The sequence below is a fragment of the Diplotaxodon limnothrissa genome, linkage group LG11 (assembly GCF_057381915.1).
Source record: "Diplotaxodon limnothrissa isolate DT_005_m linkage group LG11, D_limnothrissa_male_GT1.1, whole genome shotgun sequence".
In the NCBI taxonomy this organism is placed as follows: domain Eukaryota; kingdom Metazoa; phylum Chordata; class Actinopteri; order Cichliformes; family Cichlidae; genus Diplotaxodon; species Diplotaxodon limnothrissa.
Window position 1 is genome coordinate 24124663 of NC_140606.1, and position 20968 is coordinate 24145630.

Consider the following 20968-nt stretch of genomic DNA (forward strand, 5'->3'; position numbering starts at 1 on the left):
CAAACTGATTTACATATATTGTGGTGAGAGCAGGGAAAGTAACAAGACATGTTTACTTTTTAGCGTTATAGGATGTAAAGCACTTGGAGAGAGAAAAAAAACACCAGCAACATTTATGGCCATATCGCTCATATAATAACTGTCCTTTGACCCCAGTATTGACTCTGACTTCACATTTTTTCTTCACTCTATTGTATTCATTCTTTTCTTCTCCCTCATTAATAAAGTAAACCACAGTGGGAATCTAATCACCATCAGATTCATATCTGAAAGTCTTTCTCAAAGGTCAACACTTAACAGAAATCCCACATACATTGCAGCACTCAGTCAGATCTAGTATAGATACACTTATCAGTAGCAGTTACCAAGGAGACAGACTGAGAATCTGTGCTGTGTTTCTGTCTGTTTGACAAAAAATAGTTTCTATTTTTCATCACCTTGGTAGCTAAAAGTTTTACTTCCACAAACCTTGGGTTGCTTTTTTCTTTTTTTTTGATTGGCAGACTTCCCCTTTCTCTCCCTGCCCTGTCTATGGGGCATTTATGGTTGGTGTGTGGGACGTCTGTGTGGGATGTGTGTCTGCTGTGTGTGTTTTGCAGCAGCTGCTGCTCCCGTGCTGCACCTGTTCTTCTCTCATCAGTCAGGCGTTGACGACTCCAGGCCATACAAGGACCCACCCCGACTCTGGCAGCGTGACCCAGCCAGACCCCTAACAGACACGCACACCAACACTTACCACACACATATATATTGTGTACCCATGTCACAATACATTTAAACTCTTTGTATTCACTTTAGCTTTTTTATATCTGGCCCTCATGGGTAAGTTTCTGACATGGATTGAATTTGTCCGCCAAAATGAAACTCACCGAACAAAGTGAATTTCCAGAGCAGGGCCGACTGTTCCCTGGTAGCAGATGAATGTGAGAAGTGAGCGAACATGAAGGGCGCTGTAAACACACAATTTGAGTACGATCCAGTCTGCAACATTAACAGCCAATATCAGTATCACTGAGCTGAGGGAACCCTGCCACACACTCTGGCCTGTGTGCTGCTCACACAGTATTTCTGGTGATAGTGTCCAATTCTACTATGTGTTGGCAGCAATTTTTTTTTACCTCTTTTAATACAATTAATTTCCATCACTGATACAAAGAAGTGCAGTCTTAAGTTGTAATTTTTTTGCTTTCATTCCTTATTTCGCTTTGTGATAGAAAATGAGACTCTTGACTGAAGGTTCAGTTGAACATTAATAGTCTCTAAATACACAAAGACCCAACAACACAAGCCACTGTGTAGCCTACAGCTTAGCTAATGAAAAATGCATGTCTCCTTGGTAGCTACAGTACTGTACATTCTATGTACATGAATATGAACAAGAAGAGAATCAGCTGCAGTTTGTACAAAAAATAGAAGAAAAGTGTAAAGAGATGGAGAAATATTGCTTTCTATTGTAAAAGCTGCTGTTCAGTGGAAAGTGAAGAATTATAGATGTGGGTTTTTTTAGTAACCTTGTGCTGTAGGTGACTCTGTTCTTATGACATTGATGGCAGTGTCTCCTGCTGCATGCTGTTTGCTTTGCCAACAGTCAAACACACTAATCCTGTTAGAGGCCAAGGATGTTTTGGACCACACACATTTTCACAAACACACACACCTTTTTCCCCCTGTTCCAACTTTATACTTGATTCCTGATGATCTTCCTGCACATTTTATCACAGTGTTGGCACCAGAGTTAATGTCTCTGACACATGTTAAGTGAAATGTAATACTGGCATCATCCATCAGTCCTTACCCAAGTAGAAAGGTAGGCAAGCAGGTGCTACTAGTAACAACAGGGGTATAGTGTCATCAAATAGTAAGGCTAGTTAGTAAATTCCAGTGATTCCCCTGTAGATTAGGCTAGTTTTGAGCATATACTGTCTCTTCTTCCACTTTCTTTTTCTCCACTCTCCCTTTCTTCTCCTGTCGTTATTTTCTTTCTTCTATTCTTTTTGCTCTCATGCACAGAAAAGACACATAGGCAAGATTGTGCATTGGGTATTAAAGAATGCTCTTTGAGAATGAGGGATAAGCAGAGGAGTGTCGAATAGAGAAAGAGGCTCCTGGTTTGATGTCCAGAATGCGGCAGTAGGTGAAGCAAAAACAACAGAGAAAACGAGGACAGGAGAAAGAGGATCCAGCTGGTTCTTTTCATAATGAGGGGCACCCACTTGTGTGTGTTTGTGTGTGTGCCAGTGTGTTAATAACAAGTGTATAGACAAGAAGTAGGCAGAAAAACAAGTTGAAGAAAAGGGCAAAACGAGGCAGACACATAGCGTTTCACATTAACTTTTCAGTAGATGTGGGACTCTCTGGATATGCTGCACTCCACCATGATACTTTGACTGCAGACTTGATTTCTTTTTTTTTCTACACACAATGTGCTCAACTGTAGCTTTTGGGGCGGTTCAGTTGCTCATACATATCACATGCATTATAGATATACTGTAAGAGTAACTGTGTGTGTGTGTGCATGTGAGAGTGTGTGTACAGGTCACAGTCTGACCGTCTTGTTCCCATCTGTCTTTCTATCCGGTCATGCACCCCATCGCACACCACCTCACACACACACTTTCCTTCTCTTTGGCTAAATCCGATTATCTAGCCCGCATCAGTTAACGAGACCCCCATGCAGCTAGTACTCCCTCAGACAGCCCCCACCACTCTCTTTCTCTCTCTCACACTCACTCACACATACAGTGACAGCCAACTGCCTATGTTTCTAAAAACACAAACACTCTTGCGCGCACACAGATGCTGCTCTAGGCTCAGATTGGACAGAGGACTCTCTAATTATGCTTTAATTGCCTATCTCTGTCTGTCCAGCTGCCTCATGTGTAAAACACAGAGCAGGAGACCTCCCTCTGGACTCAAACATACTGTGAATGACACCAAAGGATGCATTTGAAAGAGAGCATGACCGAGAGTAAAGTGACAAATAGTTGGAGGCAAAAAAAGAGGTTGGCATAGGGAGAGGGGCAGGGTACCGATGAGCTCTTTTAAGCTATAATATTCCTTCTTCTCTTCCAGTAATCCTGGCTGGACTTTTTTGTTCTGGGCTTTATGCTAACGCTTTTACACAGGCTGTTTCGACAGATAGTAGCTGACTATTATAGTCGCATAAAATAAACAAATAGGGCTTTTAACAGTACTTGAAGTAAGACTTCAGTAGTGGTTATTTCATTGTGCCTAGCAAATTTATGATAGTGCTATAAAATTGTCCACAGTAATGTTACAATCACATTAAGGAAAACAGCAGTTTGAGACCATGACACAACCAAAATTATTGAAACTGTGGGCAATAAACTTGCAGTTTCTCTGCCTTTAAAATGGTTACATTAGAGACTGGGACTAAGTCTATAACTGCTAAGATGACAGTTAGTTGTCATTACAACCAGAATACAACCAAATGGCAAACAGTTGAGTTGAGTCTCTTGTTGTGAGAAGGCACGTCACACATGAGTTGTGCTCGCTGACACAAACGAACTCAGCTTGTTTGCAGAGTGTTGGCAAGTCTGCATTTATAAATTAGATGGCAGTTAGTTGCAGTTAGTCAGTCCAAGCTGGACAACAGGGACAGGCTGCCTTACACCAGGTCACACCAGATCACAATTTACTTAAACATTTTCGGGGATACTGCAGTCTGCGCCAAAGTGGTGGCCAGGCCAATGAGTGTTACCATCCTTTGAGCCATGAGACTAACGTGGATATTAGCCAACCAAATCGTCCAACCAGCTAAAGACCTGGGCTCTCTGTGGATCTGCCAGAAAGTCACTTGATTTAATGTGGTGTGTTTGAGTGTGTGTTTTTCCCATGCGCCACTCGACGGGACTCTTAAATCCTGAGTGCTGTCTGAAAGTGCTGCACTTCATTTACTCACGCATTCTCGTACATTTGCTAGTCTGCCTCGCTGTTTGTGTTGGCGCAGAAACAGTGGATTTCTCTGGGCCACATCCCTCTTACAAGCTCAGAACATGAGACTTGGTTTGTAAAACTAATGTTGGTTCATCTGAGAGCTGCTGAGTTGACCAACCAAAATATTTAGTGAGAGAGAGGGATGCTGTATGGGACTGTAGAGGAAAAAAAAGGATAAATATACATGAAAACAAGCATGGGGATAAAAATAGATCTAAGGCAAGTGAAAGGAAATGCAGAGGAAGTGAGTCATTTCATCAAAATGTCAGCACGTAACTGACCTTTGACCCATGTGGTGAATCACGGTATTTGACCCCAGTGGAATGTGTCCCACTAACAGACATGCAAAACAAAGAGCAAACACTCTGTGTCTGAGTACTTACTCCACCACTATGTTTATCTATATGTGCTCTCCGTCTTTCCTTGCATCCTTTCCCCTCTCTCCTCACAGTAGACTCCTAACAAGGTGACCATCGCTCAGCTGCTCTCATCTCTCTTCAGACATTTTGAGCAAACACTCTTTCATCTTCTCCATCTGCATTTCTCCACGCTGTTATTAAAACTAGGCTGTCAAACAGCTCTGATCCCCCAGCAGTCCATACTCTGCACTCTTGGTGCTTTCTCACAACAAATGAATTATTCAGCTGTAGATTTTTTGGTCCAGAAATGGATGCAATAATTAATTTATGATATCATAAAAAATATTGGGGTTGGTTGTTCATTAGCCATATATATTCCTCCAATTTTAATATTAATTTGACTCTAGATCTGTAGCATCAGTACTGTGAGAAAAAAATGGGAATGTTTCTTAGGAAGTGTAGCTAAACAGATAAAGTCTAGACATTTAGATTTTTGGAATGTCATCCGTATAACTATTCTTGGCAAAATATTTTTATATGATATGAATCACCGAGTGTCACCCAAGTGACATTGTCATTTGTTTCAATGCATTAAAGCTTCACAATCACAGCAGTCTGCTGGCATGTGTATGACGACCGCTATATGATTTATAATAAAGTATTTGCTGCACTGACTTCATTAGCAGAAATTGAGCTCCTTTCCTTTCCTTTCTCGTTCTTTCCTTTCCTTCCCTTACCTTTCCTTTCCTTTCCTTTCCTCTCCAGCTCTCCATTAATATCCGTGCTTTTTTCTAGCCTCTCCTCTGAGGAATGTGTTCTAGTTGTCACATTGTTTGTCCATAGCTGGATGTAAAGAGAGTTTAAAGAGCTGTACTATTCCTTATCCCCACAGGAACCAGTCAGGGTCCTTCTGTTCCCAGCTGCATATTCTCGCATAAAAATCTGGGACACTGTGTGTATCCTAATGTCTCTACTGAATGTAGAACACTGACAGTGCCAGTCACCAGGGATTTATAGCTTCCCCCTTGGTCCCTTAACAGCTTCCACTCCTGCTGATACACCTATATGGGAGGACTGATACTTGTAGCTTGCAAGTCCTGCATTCATTAGCTACTGTAGTCCGGATTTAATGATGTTGAGATATACACCTAAAGCTTACACATTGGAAGTGGTTAAGAGATATCAGTTAAATACTTCTTTTAATGTCAGTTTTACATAGCGTATACGCTTAAGATAATAATATTTTGCTGTAGCAGATTGTGTAATTCTTGGTGTCAGTTGTCATCTCTGAAGGGATTCAACTATGTGTAACTCTTTATAATATTGTCTGCAGAGGGGGATCAATGCATGAGGGAATTGTTCGTGGCTACATTATGTGTTTCCACTAGGCATGTGGTAATCATAGACTACAGCTTTTTGTTGCTGATGTTTATGTGAGTGCTGACGAGTGCAAAAAGCCCAAGGTGCTTCATGAAAAGGTCTGTTCTAGTGCTGTGTCCCTCACGGACATTACACGTCTGAGCCTGTTTCTTGTAACACAGAATTTGAACAATCAGAAGCCCTGAGGGTTTTAAACAAACACAGAAGCCTTCAATCTAATAACATATAGTGGTTTTATAGTTGCCTATCTTTGAGATGACTGCTGTGCAGTAGTGTAGCAGTCCAAGGGATAAATAATTACTGTAACTGATATGTATTTGAGGATTACCAGACCTCACCAAGAGGGCAGCAGAAATTACAAGAAATATTTATATGCAAAAAAAAGATTTTTTTCTTCAATCATACAACAATATTATTGCCGTAATATCACATTGTGTCTCTCCATATATTTTGTAAAATTCTGCTACATGTTGCATTTTGCAGTGATCCTTGTTCTTTTTTCTTTTTTGTGTGTTCTTTTCAGTCGTAAGCAGTGGAAACGTGAATGTGGTTGTGAAGCCTAAAGTGGAGGTGTTAAAGGAAGAGAATGCCTCACTGCCCTGCACAGTCACCCCATTAACAACTGGCACAATTGTTGAATGGTACATTGTAAGTAATTTCTAGATGTTCATTTTCTTCCACAGTTTTAACATTTCTAAATAGCAAAAAACAAAACAAAAAGAAAAAAAAGTGACATTAGAGCTATTTTGCACCCAAAGTTTAAAAGTAATGCTCTGTGAAAAAATACAATTTTCTTGTTCTTGTTTCATCTGACTTCTATCTTCTTATGTTCTTCCTTGGAACCATCCATTCAGGATTTGGGAACTAGAACACGTATAGCTTTCTGTCAGGGTAAGGAGAAAAAGGTTGACCCTGGCACCCCTCTGACAGATCGGATCAAGATTGGAGAAGACTTCACTTTGACCATTTCCTCTGTTAAACCCTCTGATGAGCTAAACTTCACCTGTCAAGTCACTGACCCTGCTGGGTCTCCAGATGGTACCACTTCTCTGAAGGTCTTTTGTAAGTTTGCCAGTGCCCTTTAGCCCTTTACTTGACCTCAAGGTTACTCCCTGAAGTTAAGTTTTCATTTAATTGTCATTGCCACTAATGTTTATGACTTTAATATATGAGATCTGCATTAATGCATACTTTGATTACGAGGTAGCTTAATTGTATCTCATGCATGTTGCTGATTTGAATTTGTAAATATTTACATTACGCCCATTCTATATATCTTTAGAAAAGTTTTATCATATAGTATAATTTACCAAAATTGTCCTTGAAGAATATCTTATTTCTTTCACTGCATGTAGTTCTTTGGAGCTTTCTCCAATACTTGAGATTACCATTTCCTTTTGATAAGATCTCCAGAGTTCAATTAACCACAACCTAATCACTCTTGACACTACTGATGAATAGTTCAATCACACGTGTCATTTCTAATATATCTCTCCTTTTTAAGAGTCCAGATTTATCACTAACATGCCGCCAGCTAATCATGGTGCAGACTACTCTGTCTTTGCCCCTCCAAAGCACCAAAATGAGTAGGATTCACTGGTATCTGGATTAAAGGGAGAAAAGGGGAGAATATGCATTGTGAGAGTGACAGAATAGCCTTTTGTTTAGTGATCAGTCCACTTGAAGCTTTCAGGTTATCCATTAACATTTATGCACTCAGAGGCACCAAAGTTTAAAAAAATCTCATAAAATAAGCTATTAATTGTGAGAACACCAGTGTTCAACAATACCTCAATAGAGTGTTATTTGACAAAGGACTTTGAGGTGTACTTAAGGCCCACAGTACTAAGAAAACAGGCTGTCTTATAGAATAGCAATTATTCTTTGTTCCCATTTGACCATTTGACTCATTGGGGTTGAGTTATAGTGTGGCTGCCCTGGCTTAACTTAATGGGACTGAGTTATGAGGTCTCCAGTGGGTTAAGCTGCAATAGCCTGGGGTCTTTCTCTCAGGAAACTTACAAGCTAAACATTTTTTATTGGCAGAGTTGCTCCCACACAATGAATCAAGTCGTCAATGTGGATCTAAATTCATTTCTGTGCATCTGGCATGTGGGAATGACCAGAGTTTAAAAATACTGAGTAATGACTTAGACACAGAAAGAAATCTACTGTTTATTAATATAAGTGGATAACAGTTGCAAGCAGTGATAAGCTGACCTTGACGTAAGTGAATACTCACACCTGTGGTTGCGTGTGTGCACCAGTGTGTGTCCAACATCAACATTTGGTTGATGTTTGGTTGATGTTTGACGCTTACATCAGCAAGTGTTAGCCACAAACTGCTTAATTTGTAGTGTGAATGTACTAAAACAAGAACCATTAGCAGCAGCGTTATATTGCAAGAGTAGTGACGGAGCAGGAGTCAAATGTAAGCATAGAAGTAACAGAGATAGTCTTTTTTATTTTTAAGTAAAACTACAAAACAATGCCTTCTTACTTTATTTAACTGAAGTAACTCAGTTACTTGTATGTGACAGTGTGTGTTTGCCTGTAGGGATGCAACTAGTTTGTAGTTCACTCCTTCAGAGGGAACAGTTTTCTTGTATTTTGCAAGGGATCATGCGTCACAGGAGTCTGTTAAAGCAGCTCCCTTTTCAGGTACTACATCGTCACTGGAGGCTGACACACAGCTCTTGCTCTTAGACATGCCCAAACTTGCCCCCGCATATATCTCCGCTTATATTATATAATGGAAAATGTTATATCGATATTATCTCAGACAAAATAGTGTAGCATAACCTACTGTATATGTGTGTGTGTTTATGTGTGATTTGACCCCGCTTCAACCAACACAAAGAAAGCCAAAATGAAATCATGTGAAGAAGGCTGTTTGCTGTGTAATTTAATTACAGAAAGTCAGGAGAGATGGATTACAAATATGGAAGTTGAGCGTTTATGCGCACATACTGTTTGTAAAATGATTTTCATTAAGGGAATCATAGTGTTGTAATTGTAACTTGTGTTGTCCTTTTTTCTGTCTCAGCTGCGCCCGAACACCCAAAACTGACAACATCTCAGGCCATCACTGCAGGAATTCCTTCTAGCTCAGAGGTCTGTATGCGTTGTTTGCACATTTATCGATTCTGACCAAAAATACATACTCTCTGATAGCTTTTCCATTGTCGTTTTTTCAGGTCGGCACCTGTGAAACGAAGAATGGGTTTCCTCTTCCAAGAATTGTCTGGTTCAGAGATGCCAAACCCCTTCCTGAGGTCAAAGACAAACAAGAGAGTATGTGTTCTTTATATATATATAGATATATATAGATATGTATATATCTTCACCGTTTGCGTTCATTTGTAACCTGATCTGCTGCATTCCTTTAATTTTAGAACTGTTTTCCCTTTTTCCTTCCTTCCTGTCCGTCAGAAACATACATGGTTGCCAAACAAGTGAAGGAGACTTCGGGTCTCATCACTGTAACGAGCAGCCTGTACATGCAGCCCATGAAAGAGGACAAGGATTCAGAGTTTTACTGTACTGTAGAGTACAGCATGCCGGGGAACAAGATCGAAACGATGGATTCTAACCGCATCAAGATCAACCTAAACTGTGAGTGGTGGGCGCAGGCCGTTTGGGAGGGTATCCAGTCAGAGGTCTTTCCCTTCCCTCTTGTAGTTGGGAGGAATTGCATTTGGTTTATGAACTTTGGTGACATATTAATTTATTCCAGTTAGCAAGAACATTTTAAATCAGATATTTTAACCACATATAAATTTTTATTTGCTTCACACACAAATTAATTCATAATTCTTCTTGTGTAGGAAGGTCAATAGTACATTGTTTCTGCAATTTCTTATTTAATTATGTTAGATTCTGTATATATCTTTATTGTGCATCAATCGATCCACCACATGCCCTGTTAGAAAGTCAAAAGATATAGAAATATTCACTTCTGTCCTTATACCTACATCAAGGTGATGAGAATTATATGATAGAAACCCCATTTAGGAAAAAGACTCAGTTGGCTCAGGAGGAGGCACTGGGAAAGCATTTCTTCTGGAATGCATTACTCATTTATGATTGATGATGTATAGTGTAACAGTGAAATGTAACCACTGAAGGAATTTTCATCTGTTCCATGTCTGTTCTTCTCTGTCTAGATCCTTCTGACAAAATCTACTTTTCGCTGTTTAACACAAGTCAACCAGTCAAAGAGGGTGATACTGTAACCATGAAATGTGAGACTGATGGGAACCCCCAGCCTCCATTTGAGTTCACTAAAAATGTATGAGATCATTTCATGCACACATTTGATAAAGAAAAGGCAACATTTAGTTGCAAATTTGTTTCTCTACTGCAACCTCTGTCACCCTCTTGCTTGGTTTTTACTCGTAATTCCTGTTTTTTAATATTCAGGGAGAAGAGGCCCAAGGTAAAGATGGTCTTCTCATACTGAAATCTGTCAAGCGCTCTGATGCTGCACAGTACAAGTGCACAGCATTAGATTTCGAGATTGACTTTACCTTGGAAAAGACGATTGCCCTCACTGTCGACTGTGAGTAAGCCAAATACACATAAAGACACACACATTGCTGAATTAAAGAGGGTTAACACACAGAAAGAACAATGCATCTCCGGTTTGTGTGGTTCTTCCCATGTAGGAAGCCTTTCTTTTCATCAGTAAATCATAGAATTAAAAGGTTTCCATGGAATAGGCTCTAATGAAGTTCAGTCAGCCGGCTGATATCCAATTCAATTTTTCACACTTCATCTGTTACTTTAATGTTATCCCAAGCACACTGTTTAATCTGATCTTATCACACACATTAAGCAGTGATAACCTCGAAAGTGTATGGAATAGGCTTAACTTGGGCTCAAAATGGGCTTGACTTCAGAATAAGTGCATTAGCTTTGTACTGTTGTTTAATTTGAATTGGCACTTATTTAACACCTCAGAATGTGTAGAAGGTCTATAGTTTTCAGTCGACTCCCCCCCCCCCCATCTTATCTTTAATTTCTCTCTGTTTTCTCTCTGTCAGACATTGACCCAGTAAAAGTGACACCAGCTGTATCTAAAGTTGTCATGCTTGGAGACAAAGCAGCATGGCAGTGTAGGATCAAGGCTTCTCGTAATCATACAGTTCAGTGGAAAAAGGTGTGTTTCATCATTTTCTCAATTTTTCTTTCTTTTTTGTTGTAAATAAGTGTGCCCCCCCCCCCTTTAAAAGAGTTGTGGTATTTGTGTGCATTCTTTCTGTTTTTCACATAAAATCAGAAACACCAACCAGCCTGGCACTATGATTGATTGTTTAGCTGACTTGAAGCTTGATACAGGTACAGAGTCAACATTAGGACAAAAGAAATCAATAAATAAATAAAATCCTCACATTTCCAATAAGTTCTTTCTAAGCATGCTCAGTTTTTAAAATGAAAACTTGTCAGTGTCATACAGTAACAACATTCACCAAGTCAACAAGAATTCATTCCTTATTTTGGCTCAATGCACCGACCACTGTATTAGACACACCAGTTAATGCAAGTGTCCAATTAGCCCATCGCACTCCTTTAAATTAGTGCATGTAGACAGGTAGACATGGTTAAGACTACCTTCTGAAGTTTAAACTGAGCATCTGAACAAGGAAGGAAGGTGGTTCAAGTGTTTCAGAAACTGGTGATATACTGATTTTTTCACAAAAATATCCAGTCAGCGGCAGTCCTTTGGCTGAAAATGCCTTGTTGATGTCAGAGGAGTGCCAAATGTTCACATGCTCCCTAATATATCCCACTGGTGCTATGACAGAGAGATAATCAGTGTTATCTGCGTCACATCTGAGTGGTCATAATCTTATGCCTGCAGTACACTGCTACTACATATGCAGTTTCACTCTGTTGTGGATATTTTCAGTTTTACGGTAGCAAAAAAACCTTGTCTTCCTTGACACAGAAATTCATAGTGATAGCTACAGCATGCACAGCGTCTTTTCTGTCTTTAATATGTTTAAAAACATTTTTTTATTTACAGATTATTTGTTCTCGATTGTCTATTTCAAGGATCTGGGTACATTTAATACTGTAAAACTGCACATAAATATACCTTTGGTGTGTTTAGTCTTCATTCCTGTTTCTCCACTTGTGATGTGCAGAGTGCTCCTCCAGTGTTAGGTCTGTTGTTGTAACCTATGTATCTATTGTTGTGTCTCTTGGGTGTGATGGAAACTCGCAGGCAGCTGGTTTTCTGGGCAGAGAATGTGTTTGTTCTTAGAAAGATGAATTCCTATGAGAAGAAGTTGAGAAGAATTGCAAGAGACAGGTTCATCATGGAGGACTGACTTTGATTTGTTATCACTGCGCTTTCAAACAGTGTGTGCGAAGATTCCTTTTCTGCTTTCCCATCACAGTGGTGTGCCATCAAATTAGATATTGACAGCGCTGTTCTACTCACAAAAAAAAAGAGCAGAAGCATAATATTATGAGTCCAGTTCTTCTTCAGTGTGCTTGTGTTTCTGCAGGGCTCTGAGGTGCTGTCTCAGAACGGGACTCTGTCAATACAAAATGTTTCCTATCAAAATGCTGGAGAATATGTTTGTGTTGGAGCTGTTCCGTCTGTGCCAGGACTGATGTCCCAGGCTAGCGTCAACCTCACAGTCAAAGGTAAAAGTGCATGCACGAAACAAGTACACCCACACTCACAGGAACACTATAAAACTTTATCTCAGAGTAAATAGAAGAATTTAAGCCATGCTGTAGAGGCTGTCATGTTTCTCCACTGCTAAATCCGTTAAGGTAACTGTAAGCATTCTAGAGCCTACTATTTGGAAACAAAAGTGGAATTCCAACTTCATTGTAAGAAGAGTTTATATACTATAAAGGATGTTCAGCAAGGCCAGGCATTCTTTGAGCTCTTTGGCTTGACAAAACCAAAAACTCCAGGTAAAATGAGTAGTATCGAGATGGTCATATATCAACTTTCTCTGTTTCCTTCTCTCTGCACACTCAGAGAAACGGGGTGTTTCACATGTCAGGTGACTCTTTTTCCCTAAAAAAATGATCTGCATGTGTGCCACCTACTCAAGTCAGAGCCAATATCAGATGATGACGATAAAACGGTGATAAAAATCTATAAATAATGCAAAAAATATTACAATAAAATGTAATACTTCCGCACATAAGACAAGAAATTAATGCTAAATCTTGGAATTTATTGCACACTGCAGTAAAACAAACATTTTAATTCAAGTTAATTATTTTATGCCAAGTGTGCTCTTGGTGCTGATGTTTATTGCTAATGTAACAGCCAAATTAGATGTGCCGATTAGAGTCTCACAGCTCATAAAAGGAGACCAGTCTGTCAGAAGATCAAAGTGAAATAAAGTTTGTTAATTGAACAGTGTAAAAGAGACATAGCAGTAGGCAAAAAATACATGTATGGCTTTTCTGAGTACATCTACATTCTAGTGACAGTGTGACACAGATGTTTTCACTGCTGTAACTTTACAACTGGGCATCTTTCTTGATCTAAGGTACAGCTTAACAGCTTGCACATATTAAGCGCATTCCCCCAGCAGGGAATTGTATGTAAAGCATGCTGTAAATAAAAACATTTGTGAACACTCTGGTACTAACCACGTTATGTCTTCAGCAAAAGTTGCCACGATGATTCAGTGAGGTGAAAATAGAGCCTTTAGAATGACAGAAAACTCTGACTTTATGCTTGATATAGCTCACTAACTCATGAACTCTTGCTATGTACTACACACTGAACTGCTACCGCTATACCAATACACAAAGTATAATAACAGTGGTCAGTGCCAGAGTGTGCAGCGTATTGTTTTGGTTAGAGGTAGGAATTGGGAGCAGCTTGGAAGTAGAAGTTGAAAGGAGAACTGAGGTATAACTGTATGTGTTTAAGGTTATGCAGCATTGTTCACTTTGTTTACCCATGACATTCTCATTCCCTGTCCAGGAAAGCCAGTGATTGACCCTCCTGCTCCTGTGAAGGTGGGAAAGGAAGGAGACAAGGTGACCCTTATGTGCGTAGCATACGGTGTGCCTACCCCTAACTTCACCTGGCAGCCCTCAGGAGGAGAACAGGTAGACATCTGAGTCAAGCTGAGAGAAAAATGAGTCTTTACAGTTTACAGGAATCAGTAAAATGAATGTATTGGAACTCATTTGGAAATAATAGTAAGGCTTATTTCAAATGAAAAGCGCCCTGCTACTATTTGTGTTTCCATTAGAGTCAATATGAGAAGATTAAAGTGTTATGTTTCATAACGTATTAAGATCACTCTTGGTAGAGTACTGTGTAAAACTTCAAAAGCTCTACTAAAGGGGAAAAAAAAGCGAAAACAGCTTTTAAGAAACTTGTAGAGGGAGTACGCCTTCATTATTAAATATTACATAAACTGATAAAATAAGATAAAACGTTAATCATCTTTTTGAAAAATGTGATAATGTCAGAAACTAGTAGGGATGTTTGGAAGATTAAAAATGAGAGCACAACTAATAATTTTCACGAGCAGATTTTTTGTTTGTAAGTGAGAGGTAGAGAGAAATATCACATATGAGAAGTTTGTTTAAAATAATAGGAATGGGACTCATAAGACAAGTGGATAGTAATAATAAAAGAAGAATTATACTGCAAACTCATATAGGCAAAAGGCAAAGAAGGATTTTGACAAACGACACTAATTTACTTTGGCCTTTTTCCTTTATCTCTCTTCCTTCCTTTTTATCTTCCCCTCCAGTCGATAACAGTGAAAGGTAACAAGTGGGTGAGCACTTTGACCCTGAAAACCACTGCTGATATGATAAATGGCGGGGTGACCTGCGAGGTCGAAAATGAGCATGGAAAAGATATCACGGTCTTCCCACTTTCTCTCGAACAAGGTCAGTGTAACAAGCTCTCTTTCTCCACTGGGTTTTCCTCATTAACCTGAAAATGTGATTCAGTTAAAAAGTTGCGTTGGACATGCAGAACAGATGAAACCAGCGTTCGCTGTTTTTAGTCAAATTATATTTTAAAACTTACCAACAAAAAAAAAAGTTGCATAGCATAATCACATATTCAGTAATTAAAAAATAAGTGTTTGGAGATTGGCATATTACCAAATTAAAATGGAATGCACTGCTCATTAGTTCTTCTTATAAATACTTACATGGATGCAGTGAGGAAAACTGGATATCATCTTCAATTCTGTAAAAGCTGTTCACTATTGAAATGAAAGTTATGGCAAAAAAAACAAATGTTTTTACAGTTAGCCAGTTGTGGATATGACATATATTTTGTGTACGTGACCAAATGGTTAGTCTTATTGTGTGTGTACACAAAGGGAACACACAGAATAACGCCCAGAAATTGCAACGATCCGTGCAGCCACAACACTAAAACTCATTTGTATGTCATCTTCATTGCTATAGAAGTGTCTAGGAGTAACATTTAAGATCTAACACAAGTAGTTATGAGTGAAGAAAAACTTGTAAAATACATTATAACACATAATGATCTAAACTGACAAATTTCTTTTTTTATAATTTCATGATTACAAGTCTCTAAGGTAACACAGTGTGTCTTAATGCCATGCCAGTAACTTCTTAGCCTGCTAATAACATCAACTACAGTCTGATCTTCTTTCACCTTTTGTAAACTGCATCTACACCTTTATAGCTTGCTTCTTTCATGGTTTGCTTTTTAAAATGGGCTCTCACTAAAGTTATTGATAATAAAGCTGTAGCTGGTGCCTGAATTGCTGTTTTACATCTTCGTGATCTCGCTTTTCTTGTTTTTTTTTCTCCTCCTCTCTTTTTGCAGTTGGCAGCTCAGCTGAAGGTAGAACCTTCTCCCTCCTCCTCTTCCTCTCCTCCCTTCTTCTCTCAGGACTCTTTGTTGTACAGACCCTGTAATTTAGAAACTCCCCTCCATCCGCTTCCTATTGCCCCAGCCCTTCCATGTCACACACACACACACACACACACACACACACACACACACACACACGCACACGCACACACACACGCACACACACACACACACACGCACACACACACTCTCCTCTGCTGTACTGTAACCTTGTATATTTGCCCTCTTAACTACCGAACACTGTGGATATTGTACATTGTTATTCTTCTTCTCTTGTCACCTTTGTATAATGTCTGTCCTATATTTTGTGGATGGTACCAAAAGCTTTTGTGGCCCCTTGGGGACAATAAAGGATTCTATTCTATTCTGTTCCTTCCACTCTTCTCTTCGTCTCTTTACTGTGTCTATTTGGTCACCTCTTCTTTCCAGCTGCCTTCTTATTCCTTGCTTTTTCTGCTTTTCTCCGCTCATCCGGTGCTGTGTGTAGATTAAGTAACTTTAGCTAAGTATCTTTTTAGTGGTGTGCATTGTGTGTGTTGTGGTTGTTGCTTTGCTATGCTATGGGACTGAGAAACTCTTTTTCTCTTAAAGTGCTGCTTTCTGGAAACCCTGTGCTAACGTCAGGTCTGTATCGCTAACCCTATTGACATGTGTATGGTGTTCGTCTACAAATGTAAGTTGCTGTGTGTGTATTGATGGCTGTTTACACACACAAAGGTTTTATGTATCTGTGTTTACAAGAGTTTTTGTGTATCTGTACTTGTATTACTGTAGCTGAGAAGATATGCTTCTAGAGAAGTGAGAATGGATAGGTCCTGTATGAAGTATCACACAATTCAAAGACCAATCATGAATATTTTCCTTTTTGATCAGCCTGCTTATTTCCTAAATAATTTAATGTTAAAAACTAAAAAAGCTGCCTGCCAAAATGTTATCGAGCATATCCAAATGCCATTGTCTAATAAACAGGCCCCAAACCCCCACATTATGAAAAAGCGAGTAAAAATAATAATTAAAAAAGTGATAATTTAACAAAATAGTCATGAAAATATTCAAATTAGTTAAAAAATGTATTCTTTGGGAACATCAATTGAATTTTATAACTTCGGGATTCAGAGAAGACTTCATGCATCCTACTCATTTTCAACATTTTGGTGGAAATGTTCCAGGTTTCCTTTTTTAGCATACACAGGAAAGGAAGCATCTTTGACCTTGTCTGTAAGGACACCACAGACTGTAATATCAGGCTCACACTGTAGCACTGCAGTTTAAGTTAGAAAAGTACTAAAAGTACTCCTGCCAACATTTTCCTGGGGATATCAGAAAATCAATACTCAGAACCAATACACAATAACATTTCAAATGCCCCTCTGTAAAACCAATGAATAATTCACATTTTACTTGCTAATGATGTGTTGCAGGTGGGCAGATTTTTTTATCCCTTGGACAGTGACAGGAGCAGAAACAAATATAGTTTTCGATTATGACTGGATCTTAATAGGCTTCAGTAATCTTTGTAGGGTTAGTAATGTTAGCTTGAGAAAACTTATTATAGCATCATGTCTTCACAAGTACAGTAATACAAGTGTAGGTGGTTGGGTGAGTATGTTCAGTGTTGTTTCATTGCTCTCATTAGCTGTCTAGTATTATCTGCGTAGACATAGGCCCTGTTTTTGGGTCGCATCACATTTCAGTCATTGCATTCAAAAGATAGACTAACCCCACATCCCAATCCCCGCCCCTTATCCTCTGCCCTCCACCTTTCCAACTACCCATCCATCAACTGTCTTCACCTGGACTCCATCAAATCTCATTCTCTCGCTCTCTATCTTCCCATTCTCTCCCTCCCATGATAACACCAAATCAAATCAATTTCCTTCCTCTTTCTCTCACCAATCAACCACCCCTAACGATGCCTCTCTCCCTACCACTGATTTTTTGAAAATCGAAAACTCTCCATTCCATCCTCACACCTCCTCCACCATGATCAATCCTTCCATGATTCCCCTAAACATCTGCCCTCCAATCAAATTTCCCCAAACTTTCCCACCAACCCTCCACCTCGCAAACCTCCCACCTGCCCCCCGACCCTCCCCCCATCCCTCCTCCCATATGTACTTCCATTGCGGCACTGTAGCTGGACAGGGAGGCTCCAGTGCGGTGGTGATAGCTGTGGTGGTGTGTGTTCTGCTCCTCCTGTTGCTGGTTGGCCTCCTCTACTGCCTAAGCAAGAACAACAAGCTGTCTTGCAGCAAGAAGGACCCGAAGGAAGTGTGAGTAGAGATCAGGGACAAAAGGGATGGGAGGGGGGATTAATAATCACATGAATCAAAAAACACTAAAAGTCAAAGTGCTTAACAAGTTGGAAAATCTGTAACAAAAAAACAAAAGTGTTTGGTTTGCTCATGCCAGAATATTTGTTAAAAAGACTATAGATATCTATTTGTATGCACTGACGATGTTGCTGATTGCAAAATACATCTGAAGTTTTTACAATATAGAATACCAACTTTCCCAAGCTTGTTTTCATAATCCTTTTTAATTGCAAATGTGCCATCTGTCCTGCAAGAATAAATTTTCTTTTAAATAATCAGAATATCCTGATTAGCAGCAAGAGCAGGGTTTCTTTTTCTTTATTTGCTTGGAGATTTGACACAATAAAGTACGATTTGTAAATGTTAAGTTTGCAGAATAGAGTTACAGGATACATACATTTCAGGTCCACTGGGAGAACTGCATTAATACTGCACAGGTTTATTTTGCAAACAAGTTGTCAGACTGAATCGTTCTTGTCTACATGCATTTGTAAAACTAAGCAAATAGTCGCCCCAACAAACACTTAACTCCCCGATTTTTTCTTTTGTTTTCACTGTTTTTTCTCTATGCCATTTCTATTTCTAGGAACTCTGGAATGACGAACAGTAGCGTTGTGGTGGAGCTGAAGACAGACAAGCTCAATGAAGAGGATGGTCTCTTAAACAAAAAAAATGCAACAGCACAGGTTAGGCCTATAGAGCCATGAATGTGAATTGAGAATGGTACAGCTGACAGTTATAATGGCTGAGCAAGTAAACACTTGACCTCTACATTTTATCTTTTCTAAGAATTTAGGTGACTTTGTCTGATTCTGCATTCATGAGTGTGAGTCACACAACAGAACAATAGTGGGCAGGAGCAAGTCAAGGACAATTCAGCACAGTGGATAAAAACAAAGCCTTTGCATATTTTGAGAGACTGTTTGCATAGAAATAAAGGTTATTTTCAGCCAGTGTCTGTGGTCAGGCCTCACTTTTTGCTGGAAACATCAAGAAATGTTAGTGATGTAAAAGCCTCTTATAGTAATTTAAACGGGGTAGTGCCAGTATTCCTCTTTGTATTTTTAGCATCACCAAGGATGAGCACAGTCCTGCAGACATTTACTAACCTAAAAGAATCCTTGATACCTGGTTGACATGACCATGAGCGATACAGTCACCAGAAATCTCTTCACACAGCTCCGTCATTCTGATTGAGTGTCTAAAGTCAGTTTTAGTTCAAGGGAAGCTGGCTTGGAAAAGTGGTTCCTCCATCGTGATGTGGTGTGAAAGCTGCGGGGAGTCATCTAGAAATGTCATCACAAATGTAGAACATTTCATCTTTAAATTTACTGTAGTGGCATGTGTGACTTGAATTTCAAAGTCTTGTTTTATGTCACTTTTGAAACTGCTGACAGCAAACTGGATGACATTTCATAACTGCAAGGAGATATCAGGGACATTTACCTTTGCTTTTGAAATGGATATAACAAGAAGAGAAGAAAGATGTAAAAGTCTGTCTCTCCATACATAATCAAGTTAATATTTCTTTACTGAGATGCTATTAAAATATGAAAAGAGCCTTCGTGCCACAGATGCACTTCACTGGATTCTGAAAGTAAATCTCGACTTCTACATTTGACAAAGGATTTTCTTACAATGCCAAGTAAAGTAACACAAGTCTGTAAAAGTTTAATAACACAGCAGTGATATCTCGTCCATAAAAAGTGGTATTTTGTGATAAAATGTTGTGTATCTTATATTTATCTGTCAACTCCAAGTAATAAAGTTCTCTGAAAATACTGCAAGATATGAAAAGAAAACATTACAACATAAGGTGTCTATTTGGCACCAGTGCTGTGACTGTGGTTTTGGCAGTGGCACCAGAGGTTTCACTCCCAGTGCCTCACATGTACACTTTGTAAGAATAACTTGTTAATTTGCAGACCTCAGCCCAAGTCCCAATCTTTAACCTAAACTTAATCAAAAAGTAAAAGCAGGTGAAATCTGAAGTATCCTTTCAAACCCTCCAACCTCCTATTGAATACTTTGTGTGCATCTCTGCTGACAGAACAGCACTATTCAATGCCATGCAGAAGCAAATTTAATGAGTGTTGTAAAACCATGGGTTTGGTTTATGCTTTAGATTTAGATTTCATCCACAAACCAGGAAAGCTGCTGGATCTTTTGGGCACCTAGCTGTAGATATTTCTGATACAACGTTTATTCGACATTCAAATGATTTTACGCTATTGTCGTTGTTGTGCCGTGATCTAAATGAATTAATTTACCAGCAATTAACTGTTGAATAAGAAGAAAAAAAGAATATGTATGAAGAATTTAGGAAAATATGGATTATTTTTCCATTTAATTGCATTTGATGTGGACAATAAATGCATATTTTCTGGAAGTTGTCAAAAAAAATAGGCGTGTTTGTTTCTTGTTGTTTTTGCATATTGGTCATATTTATTAAGTTTTGTCATTTCTCTCTGACAGTGATAAAACCAGATGATGAAAAAGGCTCCCAGAAGGATGAAGCGAAGAGGACAACAGGATATGAAGACAACAGGGCTAATTTTTTTTTTTTTACTAGACTGGTGATATTAAAGTTGTGGGGGCAATGAGAGGTGGAGCAGGGACATGGGTGTAGGTTGAGCGGTGTGGCTGCTCAGCATGTTCAGCATTGGCTATTCTTGTTTTACAACCTGCAATAGCCAAGTTGTGTGGAGTTTTTTTTTTTTTTACTTTGCCTTTTTTTTAAAGATAGAGTTCTTAGACCTCTATCCAACTTGTGCTGCCGCAGGTTTAAAACGATACATGTGCGAAATCATATTCTGACAACACTGGATAATTCATTAATTTACCAATCATGTCTTTCACTCCTCTGCAGAGAAGAGCTGTACTAAGAAGTATGATTGGCACATGCTTAAACACAGTGACAGAATCTTCTTATTCGCCCCAAAGGAAACCTCAAATTCATTTTCTTCTAGTGTTAGTCTGCATTTAAGCATAACACTGAACAGCTTTTCTGTTTTGGAGTCTGCAGTTAAAATATCTTTCCTTTCTGCTGGTAACATTAGGCAAAAATACACCCGGCTGTTACTCTGTTTGAT

General features: G+C 39.1%; 1 protein-coding gene across 1 annotated transcript in view; it reads left to right on the top strand.

Annotated features, from left to right (window-relative positions):
* The window catches only part of bcam (basal cell adhesion molecule (Lutheran blood group)), a 47333-nt gene extending 26815 nt beyond the window's left edge, over positions 1–20518 (top strand). Inside the window, exons 2-17 of the mRNA XM_085365399.1 lie at positions 6220–6344; positions 6551–6758; positions 8743–8810; positions 8894–8990; positions 9129–9311; positions 9863–9987; positions 10119–10257; positions 10742–10857; positions 12212–12353; positions 13666–13793; positions 14450–14591; positions 15514–15531; positions 16153–16185; positions 17699–17834; positions 18463–18562; positions 20352–20518. Coding sequence (XP_085221525.1) covers positions 6220–6344; positions 6551–6758; positions 8743–8810; positions 8894–8990; positions 9129–9311; positions 9863–9987; positions 10119–10257; positions 10742–10857; positions 12212–12353; positions 13666–13793; positions 14450–14591; positions 15514–15531; positions 16153–16185; positions 17699–17834; positions 18463–18562; positions 20352–20354 — 1763 coding nt within the window. The 3' untranslated portion in view covers positions 20355–20518. The remainder of the gene's footprint in view (positions 1–6219; positions 6345–6550; positions 6759–8742; positions 8811–8893; positions 8991–9128; positions 9312–9862; positions 9988–10118; positions 10258–10741; positions 10858–12211; positions 12354–13665; positions 13794–14449; positions 14592–15513; positions 15532–16152; positions 16186–17698; positions 17835–18462; positions 18563–20351) is intronic.
* Positions 20519–20968: the final 450 nt, after the last annotated feature.